At 52.4% G+C, this 20,704-nt stretch overlaps 7 protein-coding genes across 7 annotated transcripts; all 7 read right to left on the bottom strand.

The window, feature by feature from the left end:
• Positions 1-247: 247 nt before the first annotated feature.
• PODANS_7_5050 (uncharacterized protein) lies at positions 248-733 on the bottom strand (the record flags this gene model as incomplete). The annotated part of the gene is made up of 1 exon (XM_001907465.1): positions 248-733. One exon carries the CDS (start codon positions 731-733, stop codon positions 248-250), a length of 486 nt encoding a protein of 161 aa, XP_001907500.1.
• Positions 734-2,399: 1,666 nt separating this feature from the next.
• On the bottom strand, positions 2,400-3,590 carry PODANS_7_5040 (uncharacterized protein; the record flags this gene model as incomplete). The annotated part of the gene is made up of 1 exon (XM_001907466.1): positions 2,400-3,590. One exon carries the CDS (start codon positions 3,588-3,590, stop codon positions 2,400-2,402), a length of 1,191 nt encoding a protein of 396 aa, XP_001907501.1.
• A 2,449-nt stretch (positions 3,591-6,039) lies between these two features.
• Positions 6,040-7,063, bottom strand: PODANS_7_5030 (uncharacterized protein; the record flags this gene model as incomplete). The annotated part of the gene is made up of 4 exons (XM_001907467.1): positions 6,040-6,092; positions 6,152-6,598; positions 6,666-6,903; positions 6,938-7,063. The coding sequence occupies 4 exons, from the start codon at positions 7,061-7,063 to the stop codon at positions 6,040-6,042; spliced, it is 864 nt and encodes a 287-aa protein (XP_001907502.1).
• Positions 7,064-7,812: 749 nt separating this feature from the next.
• Positions 7,813-10,950, bottom strand: PODANS_7_5020 (uncharacterized protein; the record flags this gene model as incomplete). Its single annotated transcript, XM_001907468.1, has 1 exon — positions 7,813-10,950. One exon carries the CDS (start codon positions 10,948-10,950, stop codon positions 7,813-7,815), a length of 3,138 nt encoding a protein of 1,045 aa, XP_001907503.1.
• Positions 10,951-11,718: 768 nt separating this feature from the next.
• On the bottom strand, positions 11,719-12,361 carry PODANS_7_5010 (uncharacterized protein; the record flags this gene model as incomplete). Its single annotated transcript, XM_001907469.1, has 2 exons — positions 11,719-11,780; positions 11,863-12,361. 2 exons carry the CDS (start codon positions 12,359-12,361, stop codon positions 11,719-11,721), a joined length of 561 nt encoding a protein of 186 aa, XP_001907504.1.
• A 477-nt stretch (positions 12,362-12,838) lies between these two features.
• PODANS_7_5000 (uncharacterized protein) lies at positions 12,839-16,206 on the bottom strand (the record flags this gene model as incomplete). The annotated part of the gene is made up of 5 exons (XM_001907470.1): positions 12,839-13,833; positions 13,893-15,413; positions 15,479-15,771; positions 15,829-16,073; positions 16,126-16,206. 5 exons carry the CDS (start codon positions 16,204-16,206, stop codon positions 12,839-12,841), a joined length of 3,135 nt encoding a protein of 1,044 aa, XP_001907505.1.
• Positions 16,207-18,186: 1,980 nt separating this feature from the next.
• Positions 18,187-20,704, bottom strand: PODANS_7_4990 (uncharacterized protein; the record flags this gene model as incomplete). The annotated part of the gene is made up of 2 exons (XM_001907471.1): positions 18,187-18,651; positions 18,767-20,704. 2 exons carry the CDS (start codon positions 20,702-20,704, stop codon positions 18,187-18,189), a joined length of 2,403 nt encoding a protein of 800 aa, XP_001907506.1.

Genomic DNA, 20,704 nt, shown 5'->3' on the forward strand with positions numbered 1-20,704 from the left:
TTATCTGGTATTAGAGTATTATATGGAGGAATGCAAACACTCTATAGCCAAGGTAAACTGCAATTCCATGTTCCTGAGACGAGTGTGGAAGCCTTTCCGGTGTTACTCGTCTGCAAAATCCAGGGTCAGCTATTTGACCATGAAAGCATACCTGCCAGATCAAGCCCAATACCCAAGTGTCCGCCTCTCACTCAGGCTACATGGTTGCCTGCTTCATGGCAGCATTCAGTGAATTATTTGCCAGCCATCATGGAAACCTTCTCACTCCGCTGATTTGTGGCCATCTGGATTGCCGATAAGGAGTATACCTCGGTGTGGGCGGAAATCTGACAGGCGGTGGGACCGTGATAAAGCCAAAATTGGTTCGGGTTGCCATGCCTCCTGCATCGCCCATCATGCCTTCAGCGTTCGCAAATCCAAGGCCTCCTGGGCCCCTCAGTCGGTTCCAGTCCCGTGTCGAGGTATAATATTCCCTTGTGACTTCGCGTTCACTCTCACTGTTGTCGCTGCCTCTGTCATAAACAATGACACGCTCCTGCCGTCGGCGTCGACGATGACAGGAAAGACAACAGCATAGTACCAGAACCAGAAATGCAAAACCCAAGACTGACCCAAGCAAAGCGCCCAGTTGTCCAGGGGAAAGAGTGCCCGAAGATGGCGCCGGTGGGAGAGTGGCAGCAGGGGCAGCAGCAGGAGCGGGGGGTGGGGGAGGCTCCTCGGTTGGCAGAACCATATCAGCAACAGCCGTCGGGTCTCCTAGGGTGACCAATGTAGTGACTGTTGTAAAAGCACGTGTAATTATTTGGGTGATGACTCTTGCCTCTCGAGGCTCAAGGGCGGGAGGTAAGGAGGAAGACTTGTCAGCCATTGGACGTTGGTGTATGCCACGAGAATGGAGCACAAAAGGATTGCGCTTTAGTACACCTGGCCAGCCGGGGGCACCTTGGGTATTTAAGGTAGAGCGCCATTCCCCTCTTGCAGAGCCTCCCTCTTCGCTCACACTACGGTTACGTAGCGCAGCATGAGAAAATTGAGAGAACGTGGGGATGATGGGGGCGGGGCATGAACTCAGTCAAGAGGTGCCAAGGACTGGCCCGTGTCCCAAAGCAGGGTCACCAAATCTAGGCCACCCATCTTACCGCATACTTATTGAGTATCGTGATAGGGTGGGACATTGGCGGACTGACTGCTGGACACCTTACCCATCGAGCCCGGGATTAGGCTGCAGCTGCCCTTCGGAGTGGCATTCTTGACAGCTCTATTTTCTCCGCCAAGTGCGCCTTCTGCAGATGTAACTGCGCGGATTCAAGTCAATCTGGACGCCATCTGTCACCATCCGATCGTATCCGCCGGTCAAACACGGAAAGGGCGCTCAGTTGCGTTGCGGACATTTACACGCATGTTCTTTTCCTGATGATTGCGGGCATCCAGGCAGGTGGCTTGGGTAACACAACTGTCTCAGTGGAACTGAAAGAACACAAGAACTGAGTGGGCTGGCTTTCTATTTGCTGTCCAACCTTTCTCGGGCAACAGGAGACTTCCTGCCTGAGAAGCCTGCAGCATGTTATCAGCCAATCTCAGGGCTTAATGGCTTGCATCTAAGGTCTGAAGGTGGCCAAATTACCTGCATCACCGCGCCAAGCTTGAAGTTGTGTGACCAACCTAACTATGAGGGATGGGTGCCTCGGCAGTGAATCACATCCTTAAGTTTGATGCGCGGAAATACTTTACTCAGGGGAGCTTTCAAGGAAACACCGATACCTCGTACCGGTTGTCTGAATTTAAAACGACAACTTCCACCTGGTAGTCCTAGTAGCACACTTTGCACACAGAACTGGTGATGAGTGAGAGCTGGTGATATTCACCTGAGGGAGGGAGGGTTATCGTGGTTGATTCTGTCTTCGCCCACAGATATGTCCAAAACCCTTAACACCAATCATCGTCAGGCCAGCTCATCATGCATCGGCAAAGCTATATTTTCGGGTCAACTATATGAAAAGCTTTGACAGGTCGTTGGCTAGTTCAGGTATCCTAAGGATTGCTATTGGCCTTGTACCATAGTTACACCACTACAGCCAGTTACGTGTCTTGGTTTTGGCATCGGCCTAATTTTGGTCCGATTTTGAGTCTCTTGATCAAGGTAGATGACGTGCAGTGGAGAGGTAGGCCTGGGTGTTTGCCAGCAAGTCTAAGTCGACCTTGGGCATCCGTAAAAGGATCCCAAACAATTTTAAAGTAGACATCCCTGGAATGTGTATTCTCATGCCATCTTATTCTTGGGTCTTCTCATAAAAGTACATATCTCATCACATCTAAGATTGCCCAAGCAGTAATATCACAAGTTCGTCCTGTCCCCCCCGAACGCCAATACCATGCCTTTTCTTTCTATGCGAGTTTTCCTAAACGCCCATACCTTCAAAAAACTTGACGCATAACACAGCCGCGATTGCGGCAATGCCACCCATGAGGGCCATTTGGATTCCCTCCCACAAGCTTCTTTTCAGATCCAACCACTTCATTCCCAAAACTATCCTGTGTTTCTTCTGTCCGCTTGTCCCGATCCACCCGGCCCGAGTCTGGTCCTTTGATTGCTGACTATTGAGGAAATAATCCTTCAAAAGGCCAAATAGGAACAGCGCTAGCAGGCAAACCGCAAAACTCCACCTGAGGCCCTCCTGCACATGTTCCACAAAGAAATAGGGGAACAATGGTAGCAGCCCGCCTAGAAGATACCCCAGTGACACTGAAAGTCCCACGAGGATGGGCGATGGTGCAGCTCTCTTTGCTTCGACTTCCTTCTCAATCAAGCTGCCTGTTTCTAAGCAACCATGGCGACTCCGATATCGCTTCTGCTGCTGTTCCAACTCCCTCAAAATGCCGGGGCATTTGGCCACATGCGACCTGATCTCATCTTGTAGTTTCGGCGAGAGCTCCAGAGGCGCTAAGTATCCCTCTAATAAATCATCGTTCTCGGTGTCGTGATAGCCTGAGACGATGGTTTCGGTTTCGGTGTCGATCTCTACGTCGGCATCGAATTGATCTACTAGGGCTGATTGGGCTGGTGTCTGTACTTGTGATTGAGCCCATTCACCCTTTGCTGCGAGGAAGCCACCGATGCCCATGCTAAGACTGCCGGCGCAAATCTCGGCGGCGCCAGCATAGATGACAGTATCAGAGCTTCCCAGACTGGAAAGACCAGCAGTCAGAGCAAAAGGGACGGTGAGCCCATCCGCAAACCCGAGGGTGAAATCTGCTAAGAAACGTGTTGCTGTAGGGAGAACGAAGGCTGATTTCATGCTTGGTGGCGGCTTGGGAGCTGTTGGCGGAGGAAGGAGGGGCGCGGCCTCAAGGTCATGCGGCATGGTTGCTGTGTTTTGCTGTGACAGAGGAGGAGAGCTACAATCGAATGTCGAGTAACTGTGCGACATCTTTGCAATTGTTGTGAAGTGTGGTCGATTGTCGGCGGTTGGTGAGAGGTCAGTCTGACTGGCCTGCAAGTCGTCAGCACTACTCTTGGGTCGGTTTGGTGTGAGAAAGATAAAATAAGAAGTGCATATCTTACCAATTTGAGATATCAGGATATCGAGCATATCAAGTGGCGAGTCGTGTTGAGACGTTGGACCGGGATGATGGGTCCTGTGTATAAGTCGCAGTGCCAAGGAATGATCGTTTTCCCCGAGAAAGTCGGAAGGTTGTCTTTCCACTCCGCAGTGCCACCACCCTCGAAATGGTGTGACGACAAATATGTATTCAATGTATCATCTCTGCAAGATAGAGAGCAATCATGGATAATGGCCCATGAACCAATCAGGAGCCAGCCAATTCTTTGTCCTGTCAACGCAGGTTGTTGCTTCGAGAGAGAGGCTGACAATTAGCTTAGCTGTGATTGGTGAATCAGCGCGCGCTGTTGATCTTGCGGGTTAGGGTTTTCCGCGGACGCAGCGATGATATTGGTAGCTTTGCCACATATAGTTGTTACCAGTCCAGTTAGTGCACACTGGAAAATACTGTGCGTTTTTCAAATGATGTTGATTGGTGAGGATGATAGGAAGGCTGTTTGTGGCAACCGTAACTTCGTGATCACGGTCCTGCGCTCCCAGCCCCACCCTTTCAGGGGCTCAGGGGTGGCTGCCTCCTTACCGAAATGACCAATATCAGCGATATCAACATAGCAACGGACGAAAATGAATTATATAGCCAGGTGCTTTGGAACTAGCCAAGGTAGATTGCAGCAGGAGGTCAAAATCTTCCCTCCCCTCCACTGGTGACCATTCTCTAAACAAGACACGCTGGACAGACCAAACTGTGACATGGAGTGAAGTCAACGCTTGTTGACAATAGCAGTGTCGAGTGCATCTTACAGCCTGGAACAAGAAGATCCGTTCTGTACCTTTGACACACGCTGCTTGCCACGAGGCTTTCATTCTATGTCGGAATCGCCTCTCAGGTAAGCCCGCTCTGTTCCAAGTGCTTCCGTATCAAGACATGAGAGCTTGACCAGCTACCGCTGTGTATCATGGGCCAAGAAGACTAACAACAACAGCGTTGTCATTTTCGCCGGCTAAAACGATTTACAGTCCTCCACAATCCCGCCGTCTTTCAGCCTTCAAACTGCGTCAAGGGGGGATATGGTGTGAACACAACACGGAGGAAGTGTAGATATCAGTGATGATGTATTGTGAGAGAACTACCAATGATCTCAAGAGGAAACCGAACAAAAGACCAATATAACCTCCAAACCGGACCGAGTAACATAGTACCAGACGTCGTTCGAAGAATGTGGCGCCGAGCCAACTGGCTATTCGTCAGGTATATCAGATTCTCTCTTCTCCCCAGTACCTTGCATAAGCAACCCCACCCAAAGCCACACCAAGAGTGACAAGATTCCCCGTCAAACCAGATATGAAACCCGAAAATGCAGCGTCGCAGAGTGAACATTGTACCATAGTCTCTGTAACTTGGTGGCATCCGTCGCCATGATTACACATGTGTCCGCAATTAGGGCAAGATGGAGTTTGATCCATTCTGCGTGAGGTTGGAGCCATGGTGTGTGAACGACTTTCGAAAGTATTGTCTCAGACGCTGACTGGCAAAAAACACCACTACATAAGGTCAGGCAATCCCACCCGAGATGAAAGCAGGGTAAATACGTACCGGCAAACTCGGGTCGTCGAGGGAGTTTGGCTGCTGGGTTGTAATTAAAGAGTGAAGATTTTCTCAGATTGGTTTTGATGTCCGGCGGATTTGGGATGTCGCGCTTTCTTATGTGAAAACGCATTCTATACATCCTGGGAAGCACACTTGATTAGATGCTGGATCTGATAGGTATTGTCTTTGCAGATGACGTGTTTCATAGTTCAAATGTCTGTCTTGGCGCATAAGAACCTGCTTTGCACACCCCGCAGCAAATGGCGAGATTGTAGTAAGATTGGGACATCCCGCTGTAAGATCTTAATCGAGGGTCTTGGCTATTGCGTAGCCCCTCTCTCGATTATCTTATTGGGCTGGGAGGCGCGTCACGGTTCCAAAGAGGTGCATTGTGCAGATGAGGCTTTTTGAAGTGGCAAATGGGCACCACGCCTGAGCCCTCAGAGGTTATTTTCTTTTTTCTTTTTCTTTTTTTCGGAAAAAGCGGTCAGCTTTTGAGTTGATCATTCCCATCCACGGGCTTCATATTCTCGAGCAAAACCTGTTACATGACCCAGCCCACGGGTGACTTGTTTCTTCAATCATTGAAGCACCATGGCAACCACACGCCACTGTTAAGTTTTTGATCAAGAAAAGTGGTGCTATACATCCGGATCTCTATAAGGTGGGAAAGAGGAAGGCATGTAATTAATCATCATGATAAATTCCTGCCGAGATAAGATAGTGAGATACCTGGATCGGCTTTGAGCAAGACGGAAAATGCCGCATGATGCGCAATATCTAGCCGGCTGTCATGGGACTTTACTTACAAACCCGACCCTAAGAGGCGTAATCTTGCCTGAGACCAATATGTGTAGTATCAGCTCCTTGTTTCTTCCAATCCTTCCATATTTACTGCGCAGGACACTCGAAGACGGCGGGGCCGGGAATGTTGTATGGTCCAGCTGATATTGAGACAGTTAGATCGTTGTGCAAGACCCATAAGCATGGCAGCGGCACTTACGAGCCCAGACTTGGAACAGAATGGAAGGGTCCTCCGCATCATAGGCACCAGGGAATCCTACTAGCTCGGCATTTGATGCGGAAGGGACTACCGATCCCGAACCGGACACCTCCAATTGGTGGCAAGACGGGTAGAACTGTGCTCCCTTCGCCGCCCACGCGGAGTGAAGGGCGATAATCTCGTGGCGAACGAGATAAAATCCCGGCTTCAGACACTCTGGAATTGTGTATCGATAAGGTTCGTTGTCAAACTTCATGAAAGGGGTCTGTTCAAGTGTTAGAAATGACAAAATGGAAGTTATGTGGTGCTGGGCTATACTTACCGTGGCCCAAATATCATCCGGCCAGGTCTTGTCAAAGGTATGTCTGCCCTCATGGTGAATCTTGAACCAGATCGGCTCGTCACCTGGAAGAAACTTGTCACATCCCGAATCTGGGCATCGGGCCACTGTCGACAAGGTTAGCTAGATCAAATTCCAGGGTTTCATGACCTGATTGTGTGTTAGTTGACCTACTGTAAGTTAAGACCGGACCCATGTGAGAATCAGGCCAGTGAGTCCAACGCAGCGAGACCTCAGAGCCGGCCACTGCTTTGGCATGGAGAGGAGCAGGTTCCGATCCGATTTGGCCTTCGATGGTGGAGCCTCCGCATTGCAGGTCAATCGAGGTGACATCCTCCACGGGTCCGTTGGTGATGATCTTGCGGCTGATGCGCTTGGGTGCCCACTCTCCCATGTATGGGTCTTGATAAGGCTGGTAAAGCTTTGGCAGAAATTGCCGTCAGCACCAAGTTTTCATGGTCAAGGGAGTGAAGAGGTACCTGGTAGAACTGCCCGCTAATGGTGATATTGTCAACCCAGCCGTGGGCAGAGACAGCAGTAGCCGTGGCGAGGGCCACAAGAACCGATTTCATGTTAGCTGATGGTCCAATGGTGTTTGGAGTGGGCCTGGCTCTAACAGAAGAAAGCGTATCTGTCTAAACTGGCAATCAATTTTCTGTTATATATTTATTGTGTTTATGAGCCCCAAAGCGTCACATGCCCTCCTCCACTTCGCTTCAGCTGCTCCAAGGTTTCGCCCAGAGGTCGTGAGGGTAATGTGCCGGCAATATTCCAGACGGATGCAACCTCAACAGCTGCACCTGGGTTCCGACCCACAACAACGGAAGATCACCTTGGTGGAAAAAAGATGCCAGGAGGAATGTCCGGGAACCCGCGGAGGACTCTGCTCCATCTGTACCCATGTGCCGGGTTCAATGCCACACACCCCAGGCTTTGATTGGCATTGGGCGTGGTTATCGGCAACTTAAAAGAATCCACGGATGTCGCGGTTCATGAAAAGTGTGCCAAACCCGGATCAGACAAGTCTTCAGACTCGTACTCGGTCATTTTGCTCTTCAACATTCGAACATTTAGTGTCGTATATAAATTGACCGGATAACTTACGCGGTGAGCCCTTTATAGTTGCTCAGCAACTCCCGAGTAGGCAGCTGAGCAAAGTCACAAACGTGGTTGAAGAGAAAAGAGCATGCATCTTAAGGGGAAGCCAAATGAATCTAAATTGTAACAACTAGTACAGAAGACCAACTTCAAACTGTGTACATGCATTGCGTAGGCGTAAGAAAAGAAATCATATACCGGAGCGAAATACCTACCTAGGTACTCAGCCCCGGCTGGTTGAGGCCTTGCTCTGAGGGGCAACCGCAGGATTAACCACAGCCTTGCCATGCACCTTTGCCTGTGCAGGCCTTTGGGCAGTTGCCTGACTACCACTCTTCTGGATCTGCGTCTGCTGCATTTGGCCTCCTGTTTGGCCCTGCGGACTCTGAGATTTCTGGTGCTGCCCTGGTCTCTGTGGGCCGCCTGTCTGCTGTTTTGCTGTCTGGGAACCACCCTGAGGTCTTGCTGCAGGATTAGGAGCTTTACCCGCACTTTTGTCAATACTCTTTCCACCTCTCTTCTCCAGCTCCATCTGAATAGCTGCCTTGGCCTTGAGGGCGTCACTCCCGAAAGACCCTCTGTCCACAGTCTGAAAGTGTTGCATTCCATTTTGGAGGATACACAAGGGTGACATCTGGCCATCGAGAGAGAAGCTGCCAGGGACGATTACGACGCTGGATGCGAATTGCCTCGGAAGCTTGACGGGGGGTTGGGGGGCGGATGGGTCACCGAGCTGGTTAACGTCTATGCCCGGCTGGGAAAGGATGGCGTGCACGGCATGTATGTCGAGAGAGTGCGTTGCTGCCTGCAAGGGGGTGAAAGAAAACGAATCCCCGGGCTTCCCTGCCTTTGCCGCAAGGGCCTTTTGAATACTGCATGCGCCAAATGAGGCGCAGAGGGAGTGGTCGTGGAAGGCAAGGTGGGTATAGATATCAGTCGCTGCCGGGGGCAGATAAGATCCAAATACAGTGAGGAGCATCTGCACCTGTGCTTTCAGGGCATAGCCCCTTCTCGCTCCTTCAAAGTACAGTTCGATGATATTGGAAAGTAAGGTTGGCTGGGGGTCCATCTTTCCTGCCTTCTTATACTCGGACCACTTCACTGGGAGAGTGACACTGAGTGGGGTGGTGAAAAGCTTCCTGTGCTCTTCTGGAGTCTTGAGGTGAGCTTTGAGGAACTCGGTGACAAGTTTGGGATTCTTGAGAGAACAGACAAGGGCAAGACGGCCGACCAGCTGCTCGAAGGCACCAGCTTTACTATCATACTTGACGAGCCACTCCAGCATGTCCCTGACACCACTGTCGCCACCGGCCTCCTGCGTACATATACTCAGTCCGTTGAACCACTTTGCCTGTGGATTGAGCACCTCGAATGTGAGAGACCGGAGCTTGTCGTCAGGAATGATGTGGCGGGTGATGGTCGGGTGATACAGCAAACTCCGGACTTGCCGCATCGCATGGATTTTGAAGTCTTTAGCGTCCATCCTCTCGTCGACGGGTACATTATCAGGATTGTAGGTACCAGAGAATGTCTTGGTCACAGCGAGATATGTCGAAAGCGTGAGTGGGATTCGGCGTGAATCCGGTTCGTTGAGATAAAAGTCCTTGAGAGTCTTGTGGTTCTTGAGCTTCTCGGAGTTGAGGTAGTCACGGACTGTGTGATGCGCAAACCCCACGGTCTCATCCATCAGGATCTTTCCATCTGCAGACACCTTTCTGACAACCTGAATAAGTGGGCCGCAGGCTTGAGCGAAAGCCCGAAGACTAAAAGGAATGCCCCCTCTTGTATCGCTTTGCTTCACGGACTCGATGAGCAAGTCGGTAGCAAGCCCATATCGCCAGCCAGAGTCGAGAATCAAGGCAAAAGCCTTGATCACATTGTCGCGGTGTTTGTCAGGAATATTGGCAAGAATGGTCTCCCATGTGCCATCAAGACTTTCAGGTCGGTCTTGGGTGGCGTTCAGTTTTGCGCGGGGATCTTTCGCATTCTTCAAGACCTCCAGTTGCCAGGAAGCGTACCTGAACATTCCTCTGGCCTTGGATGGGAGCGAGAAGGCAACATATTCCTTCAGTTTGGGCACTTCTTCCCAGTCCTCAAACTCATCCTTTTGGAGTTGTGCAGTCACCCAGGCTTTGATATCATCGTCAACGTCCTTGTTCTTGTCCAGAGACACTGGAATAGAAACCCTCTCCAAGGCTTTCTGAACATCGGCTTGCCTGCGGCTGGTGACAGCTAGAAAGAGATTCTTGTACTTCGTGTCAGTGGCGAGGGTAGCCACTGCCTTCACCAAATTTGAAGTCCTGCTTTCGTCCAGAGCGTCGATGACAACATATGCCCTCCTTCCATTCAAGAAGGACAGGACTGCCTCAATGCCCTTGAAAAGATCTTCCACGGTTGGGTACATTCCTCTATCCTTGAGGGGCTTCAGAAAAGCAGGAACTGACTTGATCTGTAGACAGAGACGTGCAAGAATCCAGCCAAGGCAGTGGGCAGTTTCATCTCTCTCCCACTTCTCGCCCTTCTCATCTGTGCTGGAACAATAGTAGAAGGCATAGGGCTGCTTAAAACCTTTGTACTGCTCCACAATGTATGATGACAGGACGGTTTTTCCCACGCCAGGAACTCCATGAATCCAGAGGAGCCTTGACTTGGAATCCTCGGCCAACCAGGCTTTCCACTGACTGGAGTTGGGTAGCCACCGGCAGGTGTTAGCCTCTCGGAACTGGGAAGCCTTGTCGTGATTGTCGGAGGGATTGGTTTTGCTTAGCCACTTTGCAATGGCCTCGCGGTCCAATTTGTCGTCCATGGCGTGAACAGCCCCCTTGACCTCTTTGACATCATCCTTGATAACACGGACATTGGTTTGGATCTCTTTCACGGTCGTTGTAAGCTCGGTGGTCAAGCCGCTGATGATAGAAGTCCGGCAATGATGCAGTTTGCTCATGGCAGCATCAAACGATTCTTTTTTGAACGGCCATTTTGCTGCCTCCCATGTGTTCCTGAGTTTGTCGCGGGTGGTCCTATCTCTGGGGTCACGATCGATCTTCAGCTTCTTGATCATGCCTTGCAATTCCTCCAGCGTTTCCTTGCAGATTTCACAGGGCTTGAAGATCTGGTTGGCAATCCGTCTGTTTTCGGGGCTGTCTTCGATCTTTTGGCCCGGCTGGACATTGTTTTTGAAAATGAAATCGATCGACTCAAATGTTGACTGCAGACTTGCTGCCTCCACCACGAGCAGCTTGATGTCTTTGGGACAGTCGCCCTTGGCTGCATCGATGTAGAATTTCGTTGCAAGCGTAACATCCTTTGCAAAGGCTATAATGGTAAAAATGGTGGAGACGAGGCCAGCGACTTCAGCCATGATGACTGTAGCGGCAAGATTGTAGTTGGGTGTTGATGTTGGATGTATGCGAAACGCAGCTGGGGATACACCAAGGTAGCAAGGTCTGTCAGGTAGGGTAAGACGAGTTAGCTCTCCAAAGGCAAGAGAAGGATTTAGAGAAAAGACAACTTGGAAGAGGATGGATGATAAAAAACAAAATGCAAAGTAGATTGGGAATGGGTCTGGATTTAAGTACTGGTCTTTTCTCAGTATTTAGGTTTATCCTTCAGGTACCTACCTGCTTCTAAGCACAGATATTGTGCCTCATTAATGACCATGGTGTTTCTGGCGTTGTTGGCCTTGCGCGTGGCCCACCATCCAAAAATGGCTTCGAGTCAAGCGATGATTACCATTGGGATTTCATGTTCTAAAACAGGTTGCACAAAGTGCGCTTGTCTGCGGCGCTCTCTGGGAGGTTGTGTGGCACAGCCTGTTCAAAACTACGAACCCTTACCCAATCGTAAAATGTTGGCTGTGTAAAACACCATCCCTTGTCCCCATGTTTTGGGTGCCACAAGCCAAGCACAGAGGCTTACATTAACGGATAGACGGCATCGTTCGGATTAGCAGTGTGAATGCTTCTTTACGGGGAACGGAATCATCCACAAAAATGACCAAGGTACTCTTGTGCACAGGACTGGTGATATTTTTGGCACATAGTACAGTCAATTACTGGTACGATGAAGTCTAAATCCTATCAACTGCGGTGCAACAGGCATTCTCCCCTCAGCCTTCCTCTGTGTCCTTTTACGTTGGCATCCAACCAAGCGGCGCAAGCTCAAATCCATTCTCCACAAAACCAGGCGCGACTATCAGGCACAAGTCAGTAACTCTATTTTGCACCAGAGCCTCCAGATGATCCTGAGGTCAAGAAAACATGGCCGGACTTACCTGTTGTCCCAACCAAGGTCCATTTGCCTGTACTTCTGGCCCTCTGCCACTCGCCTCTTTGCACCACCACCTGAGGCTTTTCCCCGTTGAAAATCTCCCGGCCAAGCACGACATTCCTGGTCCCCACGCCATCGTTTGTTGACAGTGACAAGGTCAGAGGCGCGCCGGCATAGTAATGCCATACTTCTGCCGCATCGACCTTGTGCCATGCCGACCAACCCACCTTGCCCTCAAGCAGGTAGTAGATTGCAGTGCTGGCCGACCGGTTGGTGGCCGTGCCTGACGTGAATTCATCGCGGAACGTCTCAACAAAGAAGCCATGCTCTACATTGGGAATCAGGTTTAATGCTGCGATCAGCTCGGCGGCGGACCGGTCATTAATCGACTTTTTGCGTGGGCCTGGAGCGTGACTGCCGTGGCTGTTTTGCGTCAGTGAGGCCATTGCCAGGGCAGAAAGTGACAGCAGCAAAGCCTGAAGGATGGTGAGATGATGAGACATGGTGGCGGTCTTGGGCTGGAACTTTTAGAGAACAAGACTGCCGGAGAGGTTGGAAGCAGAACGACGTGTTGGGTTGGCGGCGGGGATGGCACAATTTGTAATGGTTGGAATCACATCACTGTGGGAAAACAAGTGACAAAAGAGTCAGCACGATGTTCCTGCTGCAGTGTTCTTCTGATGTGATTGCTGGCGGGCTTGCGGACAGTGAACAAACTTTGGGCGATATCTCCGATGTAAGCAATTCCGAGGTTGCCGACAACCAACGGCTGCACTGTTGGCGATTCGTGAGCTATCTAGTTGGCTGCATGGCACATGGCATCATTGACAAGGAGTGTCTCATCAAACACACCGCCTAGATCACAGAGTAAATGACGTAAGCGAATATGCCCCTCCCCATGAGGCAGACGCAAGACCTGGCAAGAAGGCACATGGCCATCCAAAGATGTGGTTTGGTATTTCATTGTGAAGTATTAAGTATTAATAGAGTATCCTCGGTTCATGCAAAGGCGACCGTTCAAAGTCACACTCTATCCTCCCCTTCTCGTTCAGCCAACAACCTTGGTCAGATATAAAGATGGAATCCTTGGTGTGCGCCACCTCTTGCCGGCTGACTCTAGCATCGTCCTTGGGAATCCACAACTTCGGTGCTGGCTGCCACATCTCTGGTGGCCAGTACGCTTTGCGGGTATAATCTTCTGGCAGTTCATAGTCGCCGGGTTCGGGGTTGATGGTTGGCTGGAGCTTTCGGAAATCTTGATAGACTTCGGGATGGAAGAAGGTCATGATGAAATTGGGCGTCTTATTTGGATCTGGCGTGATCATGATTTTGATATAGGTCAGAATGCGAGTCAGTCCGGATTCCTTTATGGTGGCATTTTTGCCGAACTTGCCCTTGATTGCCGAGGTGACGAACTCCTGAATCATGTATTTGAGGCTGCTGCTGCCCTCCAGGCCACGAAGTTGCACATCTGTGTCCAGGTCGTGGTTTGGCGCGAGGTTTGCATCGTCGCCAAAATCTTCATCCATGTTGTAATAGTCCGAGGCGAGGCCTGCCGGTTGTTGGTGCTGCTGCTGTGATCCACCGCCACCAGTGGACTCGTCAGGAGTCTCATCTCGTGCTATTTGCTCGCCAGTGTCCTTCTCCAGGGCCAGCGTTCTGGGTAGGTTGTACAGGAGCGGCGTGAGAGCCGAGCTCAGCGAAAGGTGCACAAGACCGGTAAAGATGAGAAACACGAGCATCAGCATCATGGGTCCTGTTGCTACTTTGAGAGCAAAGAGGCCAATCAGACAGATCTCAGCCACATACAACCCTGCAAGCAAGTGCATCAAGGCGCGTGGATAAAAGAGACCTTTGGTGTCGTGATGAGAGTCAAACACGAAGATGATCATGTAGCGGTAGACGTAGCTGACAAACATCATGCCGAAACCCGCGAAGATGAGAACGAGGGGAGCAATACAGGTGTAGCTGAGAGCTGTAACAAGTCATGGTTGTTAGCGGTGCACAGCCATGTAAAACCATGAGGTCACTTACCGATAACACCCAGGTTTGTAAAGCGCGGAAATTCGGCTCCCCAGTACACCCGGTTGAGTCTGCGCCATCTGTGGTACTGCCTTCGTGGCTTGACGGTGAACTTGGCAATGACTTGATGCAGAATCAGGTCACCAAGGTTGAGCAGTCTCGAAGAGCCTGCACCCAAGCAAATGACCAAGATGTACGAGAGGTAGAAGTTGGACGCCTTGGGGAGGTTGGCGGCCAGGAGATCCTTAGCCTTGAAGGGTTCTTGTAGAACTTGGGAAAAGGCAGCCGAAATGGCCGACGAGAGTGTCGTAATGAGGAAAACCTGCACTACCTGGAAGAAGAAGTAGGCGTTCTGGACGTAGAGCTCGACTAACCCATGAGAGGGCACTCCCGCAACACGCGCACAGCTCCTGAGCATCCATGGCACGGCAGCCATTAGCCACGACAGTGCGAGCGCTGGAAGCAAACCTTGTATCACACCCAAGATGACCGAAGGGAGGTGCACCAGCCACTTGAGAAAGAAGACTTCCTTGCTGAGAAACTCGATTTGCGAGATGGTGCCGACGAGAAGGGAGGGAATGGACCAAAAGATGATGGCAAAGGCAATGACGCCTTTCATAAAGAAGCGTCGCATGATGTGTTCCCACCACCGGATACGCAACGAGCTCCATATGACCTCGTCTGGCTGAAGTCCAATATAACGCGGCGACATGTGCAACGGCTGGTGGTGCGCCAGAATCTGAAAGGCCACCTGCGCGCTGGCCTGCGAGTCGAACTCGATAAATGCCGAGTTCAGCGGCTCTCCGTCGCCCCCACGGTACGCCCGCCTCAGTTTCCAAATGTCCTTGTTGATCAATTTTAGCCGCGCCCTTGTCCATCGGATGGTGTCGACGCTGCGGAAGAAATTCCGAAGCGGCCGGTGAGTTGGTCGATCCTTGGCCGGGATCCAGAGAGAAGCCACCGAGCCCCTCACGTCCGGTAGTGACGGATCCAGGCCGTAAGGGTGGGTGTACTCGGGGTCAACAGGTTTGTCGAAGGTGGGGCTGTCTAGTACCGAGAGTTGATGCTCAGCAAACTGTATCGTGGAGTCGAGCGGTCCTCCCTTTTCAGCATCCTTCTGGGATGGCGAGTCCCCTGACGTCGTGAACGAAGCCGGTGTCAATGTCTTTGCCAACGACGTCTGCCCTGCTGTGTGCCCTTGCGAAACGCCGCCCTGGGCCTTCCAAAACTTCCTTCGCGAGCGGTTCGCCATCCGAATGAGGCGGATCTCGGCCTCCTCGAGCAGTTCTGCGGAATCCTCTCGATCTGAGATCTTGGCACGCAAGGCGCCAATATTGCGAGGGATCCATATGTTCCTTGCTGAGTCACCAAAGAGCTTGCGCAGCTTGGCCTCTTCGAGGTATGGCTTCGGTATGCACGTGAACAGGACGGTCCGCGACGAAAGACGTTTGGAGTAGTTGGGCGAGAGAAGATAGGCTTGTCGAACGTTGATGTAGTATACACACTCCCGGACCACCATAAACAGCACAAATCCTGACACACAGATCAGCACCAGGGGAACACAAAAGGGGACAAACAAGCCTCATTGGCTCACGCACCGAAGAAGCACCAAGCAACGGCGACATGGGCGTAGAATTTGTTGGCGATGATCACGTTACCGATGGTAAGTTTGTCAAGCTGAGACTGGCCAAAAGTCCCGGTGCTGTGGATGGGGAGCAGGATGGGCCACGAAATGCAGCCGCCAACGAGACAGATGACGGAGAGAACACGAAGGAAGCGGAGAAAGAAGAAGCCGTCGACGGAGCAGTTGTTGATGATGTACCGGTCATCAATGGCGAAGAAGGGTCTGATCCAGTCGAACCAGCCATCAGGAAGCGGGGGAGTCGGGTGCCTGCAGGTGTCTCATTAGCCAAACCGACGACAAGCTGCCGTGGGACAGAGCCCTTACTCTGGTGATCGCAGGGACGGAATGGTCCTCGGCGCATAAACCCGTGGGCATTTCCGACGGAAGACGAAAAATATGGCGAAACAGATGGCCGAGTAGATGAGAACGGGCGCAAAGGTGGACCCCAACGACTTGAGGGAGGCCGATTGCGCCTCGTCTGAACCGGCACCTATGAGTTGACCAGTGAGGGTGCCACCGCCGTCAGTGTCGTTGCGGCCAGCGCCGATTCTTGGGTCGTCATTCTCATCCTGCGGGCCGGCAAGCCAAAACGCGTCAGTGGTGCTGAGGGCTATTGAAGACAGGTGGATGAGGGCTCACGATCTGGGGGAAGGTTATGGCACGCCTGGCTAGACTGAGAAGCGCTTGCACACTCGTGTCCATCGTCATGCGGTGTAAGTTACGGCGGGAGTCAACAGTGAAGGCGACTCGTCTGGAGCAAGGCACGAAGACATGGTGGTGTTGCAGGCGCCGCAGTTCAGGAGAGGTTCAGGAGAGATCGAGGTGAGGATGCATGAATGAAAAACCCACCTGGTCTGGCTGGGTGAGGGCTCCTGGGCTAGAAAGTGGAAACCCGAACGCATGTCGACGGATGTCTCATTTTTCCCCCAGCGGGCCTCATCGTGGCTGCCAATCAGTCGCCGACTTCACCTTTCGATAGCGCGCCCCGGCCTGCAAGCCACTTGGGGAGCCACTGGGGGAAGCTGGAGAAACGAAATTTGATTCGCAGCGAACTCCATCCCCAGTGGGCCAAGGACCCTCACCCAGCAAGCAGCTGTTTTTCATGCATGTTGTAAAGTTCATCCATCATCCGTCATCAGAGACAGCAATGATCTGGGAAGTTTGGAGCGTCTCAAAGCTATCCGCCCGGTCGGGAACCACCTCATTGTCTGCCCTCCGAGGGGCAGCCGTGCCGGCGTCGGGAGGGATGATCTGCGCTGCAAGTCGGAAATCAGTTCGCTGGTCACGCCTTCTCCAGGCCAATGAGCTGTCCAACTCCTCCACGAGAGCGCATCACCGCACCAGCGCCACCGATGCCACACCCTCATGTAAGGACTCGTTTGCCAACTTCCTTGGGCGCAGCAAGAATTGTTGGATGATGCCAGCACCTTGCTAGGGAAACGTCAATTGCTTGTCAATGTTTCAGATAACGAGATCCAAATCGATCGGGTCGGCCGGAACCACCCCGCTAAGCGATAACTCGTTAGCGCTGATGATAAACGATCAGCGCCAGTCCAGCAGGTGGGCCACAGCCGCCACCCGACCCCGCCCTCAAGAGTCCCCCGTCGTTCATGTCACAGCACCACAGCACCACTAGCACTCATTTGGTTTTCAGGCACTCAAAATCGCGGTAGCTGTGGAATTCCTTCACCATGTCATATTATCGTGCCCTTTGCCCTTTTCCATGTCCGTCCATCCTGTCGTGCACGCTATCTACGCTATGGTCCCAAAGTATAGAGAAGTGAAACGGTCACGGCAGTCTGTTGTGGGAATACATGATAATTGTATTGCTGCGGGGTGGGCTGGGCTCTCTAGGTTCGTGATAGCACTGTAAACTGTCCAGTATTGTCCTCCCACCCCCCAACATCCGTCAGACTCAACCTGGTCCAGCCTGCCCCAAAACGTAATATCCGCCAGCCCGCCCTTGGTTCTGTTTCCCCTCGGCTCTATCCGAGCTCAAGTTTTCCCGATATGAGATCCCTCCTCCTGCCTGCTCCCAAACATGCTCGTACGACGTTGCGCGGGTCGTATTCCCGTCCATCAAGGGACAAACCATCAACCCCTCCAAGAGAACCAGACATGTGTGCGCTCTATCCGTCAAGGGACAAGACATCATCAACCTAGTCGAGACCGAACTGACCACATGCCCGTTTCCCTCCGCCAGGGGACAAATCATCAACCTCTCAGGGCCAAGCCAACCGTCGACACCCCTCGCCAAACATGTTGCTGACAGCGTCCGAAATTCCAAAATGTAAGCGACCATGCAGAGTTGGACAATCGAAAACGCCTTTTTTTGAACCCTTCCACAAATGTACCGGAGCTGAAATGGGAAAGAAAAGGACTCAAGACCCGCGTGGACGCCCAAGTTATATCGTACACCCGAGTCTCGTATCATCGTTATGCCTCCAGAAAAAAATTGCAACCATTGAACGCCCAGCAGCCAAGTTATGCAGTACAGCGCCGTGCAAGGAAAAGAGAAGGAAAAAGCTGTAGAAAGAAAAAAGCAAAAAAAGAGTTGGTTCACCAGGCGGTGTTCGCTCTGCCTGACAACGTGTACATTCAGCTCGTGTTCCTCGAGCGTGCGCAGCTCAAGAGGGAGCGCGGGCATCTGAGCCGTGCTATTGTGCTCCGTCGACTCCACGATTAACCCCTGATAGCTGTCGCTGAATGAGCCTCGGCCCCGAAGAAGGGAAAGCGATCGGGCATCTGTTGTTGATAGGGATATTCGTTCGGCGACGTACCGGCGAAGGAGGCAAAAGTCCCAGAGGGACGATCATTCTTCTGTCCCGAGGCAGTCGGTGCCGGGCCCGCTAGGGCACTATCCGTTCTCTGTGTCGGAAAGCCCATGGTGGGAGACTCGGCCGGCGAAGCACCCATGGCCACAAATGAGGGATGCTGCTGGAAGTAGGGATTTGAATCCTTGGGATGCAGGGAGTGGTGTTGAGTGCCACTGTGGGAGTGATGATAGTTGCCCATCTGAACTGGACTGCCTTCGTAACTTGATGTGCCGCTGCTGTTGTTGGACCGGAGTCCGTCATCGACACCATCAAAGCGGCCAGGCCTCGATGGGTCATGACTGTACAAGGGGCTGCTTTGCTTCGTGCCAAACTAGATACAAACGAGTTAGCTTCCATTGCTGTGAGGTATTGTTGATCAAGGCTTGCCTCCCGGTCTCTCCTGAGTAGACTCAAGGCAAAGCCAGCGATTATCGAGAAACACGTACAAAGCAGTATTTGTTGACCAGCTCCTCATACGAGGCAGACGCGATGCTTGTGCCAGGGGAGTCGGTGCCGGGCACAGTGGCGGGCTTCACAACCGGGGGAGCTGTGACAACTGCCGCGGGTTTGACGGGCTTGTCAGACCGAGCCGACGATTCAGCCTTGTCTGTAGGCTTCACATCGGCAGGCTTGGTGGTTGCGGTGTTGATCTGGGGGACGGCTCTCCAGTGTGGCTTCATGTACAAGCCATCAGACTTGGAGGCCATGGTGTCCTTGGCCGTCTGGATGGCGAGGGTAAGAGAGGCGCCAAAGTCGTACCGGTTGGCGAATGCCTGTCCACTAGGAGGGGCGAGACGACTGGGCAAATTATCACTGGGGAGGTTGGCGGCGCTCTTCACCCCCTTAAGACGAAGGCCACCGGTGCGCGACTCCCCAAGAAAGTCATGAATGGATTGGTCAAAATTGATCTTGGTGCCGTCGCCAAATTCATCTGTACCAGTCAGCTTCACCTTTGGCTTCTGTGCCAAAGCACTGCTGGGCCGTCGGTTGCTCTTGGGAAGCCCGTTGAGCGGACGCGAGGCGGCACCAATGACTCCCTGCTTGCCGTTTTGAGGAAGCATCTTCTTGTGGAAGTCGACCTGGAAGTTGGTCCCGTTGTTGTTGTCCCAGTGCTCTTGCCCGTTGAAGCTGAATCTGATGCAGAAGTATAAGGTCTTGGATTCCAAGTTGGCAAGATCCGACAGCTTGATGGTAAAATTGAAGCGATCCTGAGGGTACGGTGTATCAACAGGCCGGATGTCCGAGATGTACTCGGCGGCGACCTCGGATGTTGTCTTCCAGTAGTCCAGCGTGAATCTGCAAACGACACTCTTCTGGAAAGCAAGGTTCGCGACGGCGACTGAGCCAATCAGACACTTCTGGTCCTTGGACAGCCATACCCGCTCCAGCCTAACAGTTTGGGACTTGCGTGCCGGGGTCTCCACAGGGAAGGTCGGCATGGTAATTTCCCATTCGAAAGGAGGTGAGCGAACAGCCACTCTGTTGTCACCAGAAAACGGATACTCGGTGTCACTGTCGTAATGATCGATCGGGGACGATCCTGCACTGACGGCCAGAGGACGATCCACCTGTAGAAAGTGCCTCACGTGCTCGAGATGTGAGTCAAAGTGGACAGCCTTGGAAAACGTGGGCGTCCCAGGCATGCTGGACGGCCGTCGGCGTGATGGCGGGCGCAGGGCCGGGCGAACCAATTCACCCGACTTCTTTCGAACCATCTGCGGCTTTCGCTGCATTTCACTGTCGGATTCTTCGTCAGAACCGGTTGCCGAGCTGCTGGCCGACTTGCTAATGGTGATATGCGGCTCTGTCTGAGATCTTGCGTGAGAGAAACGGCGATTTGACCCAAGTAGACCGTCGAGAGAGCTTGTGCTGAAGCTATGATGCATGCCTTGAGCGAGAGCGTTGACCTGCGCCGGCAGAACAAGCAAATCGCCAGCATCGGGCGCCTGGTTCTCCGTGACCGTGCCCTTGGATGGGGAGTTGGGCCGCTGCTGAGGAATCTGACTGGCTACATCCTGAAGCTCCTTGAGGTTTTCGATCTTTCTGGCTTGTGGCATATCGTCGTCCGATGAGTCGGGTGGGGAAATTATCGCGGCGTTGGGCATTCTTCGGTCACCTGTGATGGGCGGTGGCGATTGCCGCACACTGGTGCTGATAACCAACTTCTGCAGGTCTTCGGACGTCGATTCCGGTGTAGGTTCGGTTGTTGAACGCTGAGCCGACGCTGAGGGAGTACGGCGGTGCTTCATCAGATACGAGGCCGATCGAGGGAGGACGGGGCGTGAGCTGGGACTTTGTTGATGGAATGATGGTCTACGACTTCCGTCCGGCGACGTCGGGACCGATGTGGCCGGCGACCTGTGACTGGGTGGTGTATAGGGCAT

Source organism: Podospora anserina, chromosome 7 (assembly GCF_000226545.1).
Source record: "Podospora anserina S mat+ genomic DNA chromosome 7, supercontig 1".
NCBI lineage: Eukaryota > Fungi > Ascomycota > Sordariomycetes > Sordariales > Podosporaceae > Podospora > Podospora anserina.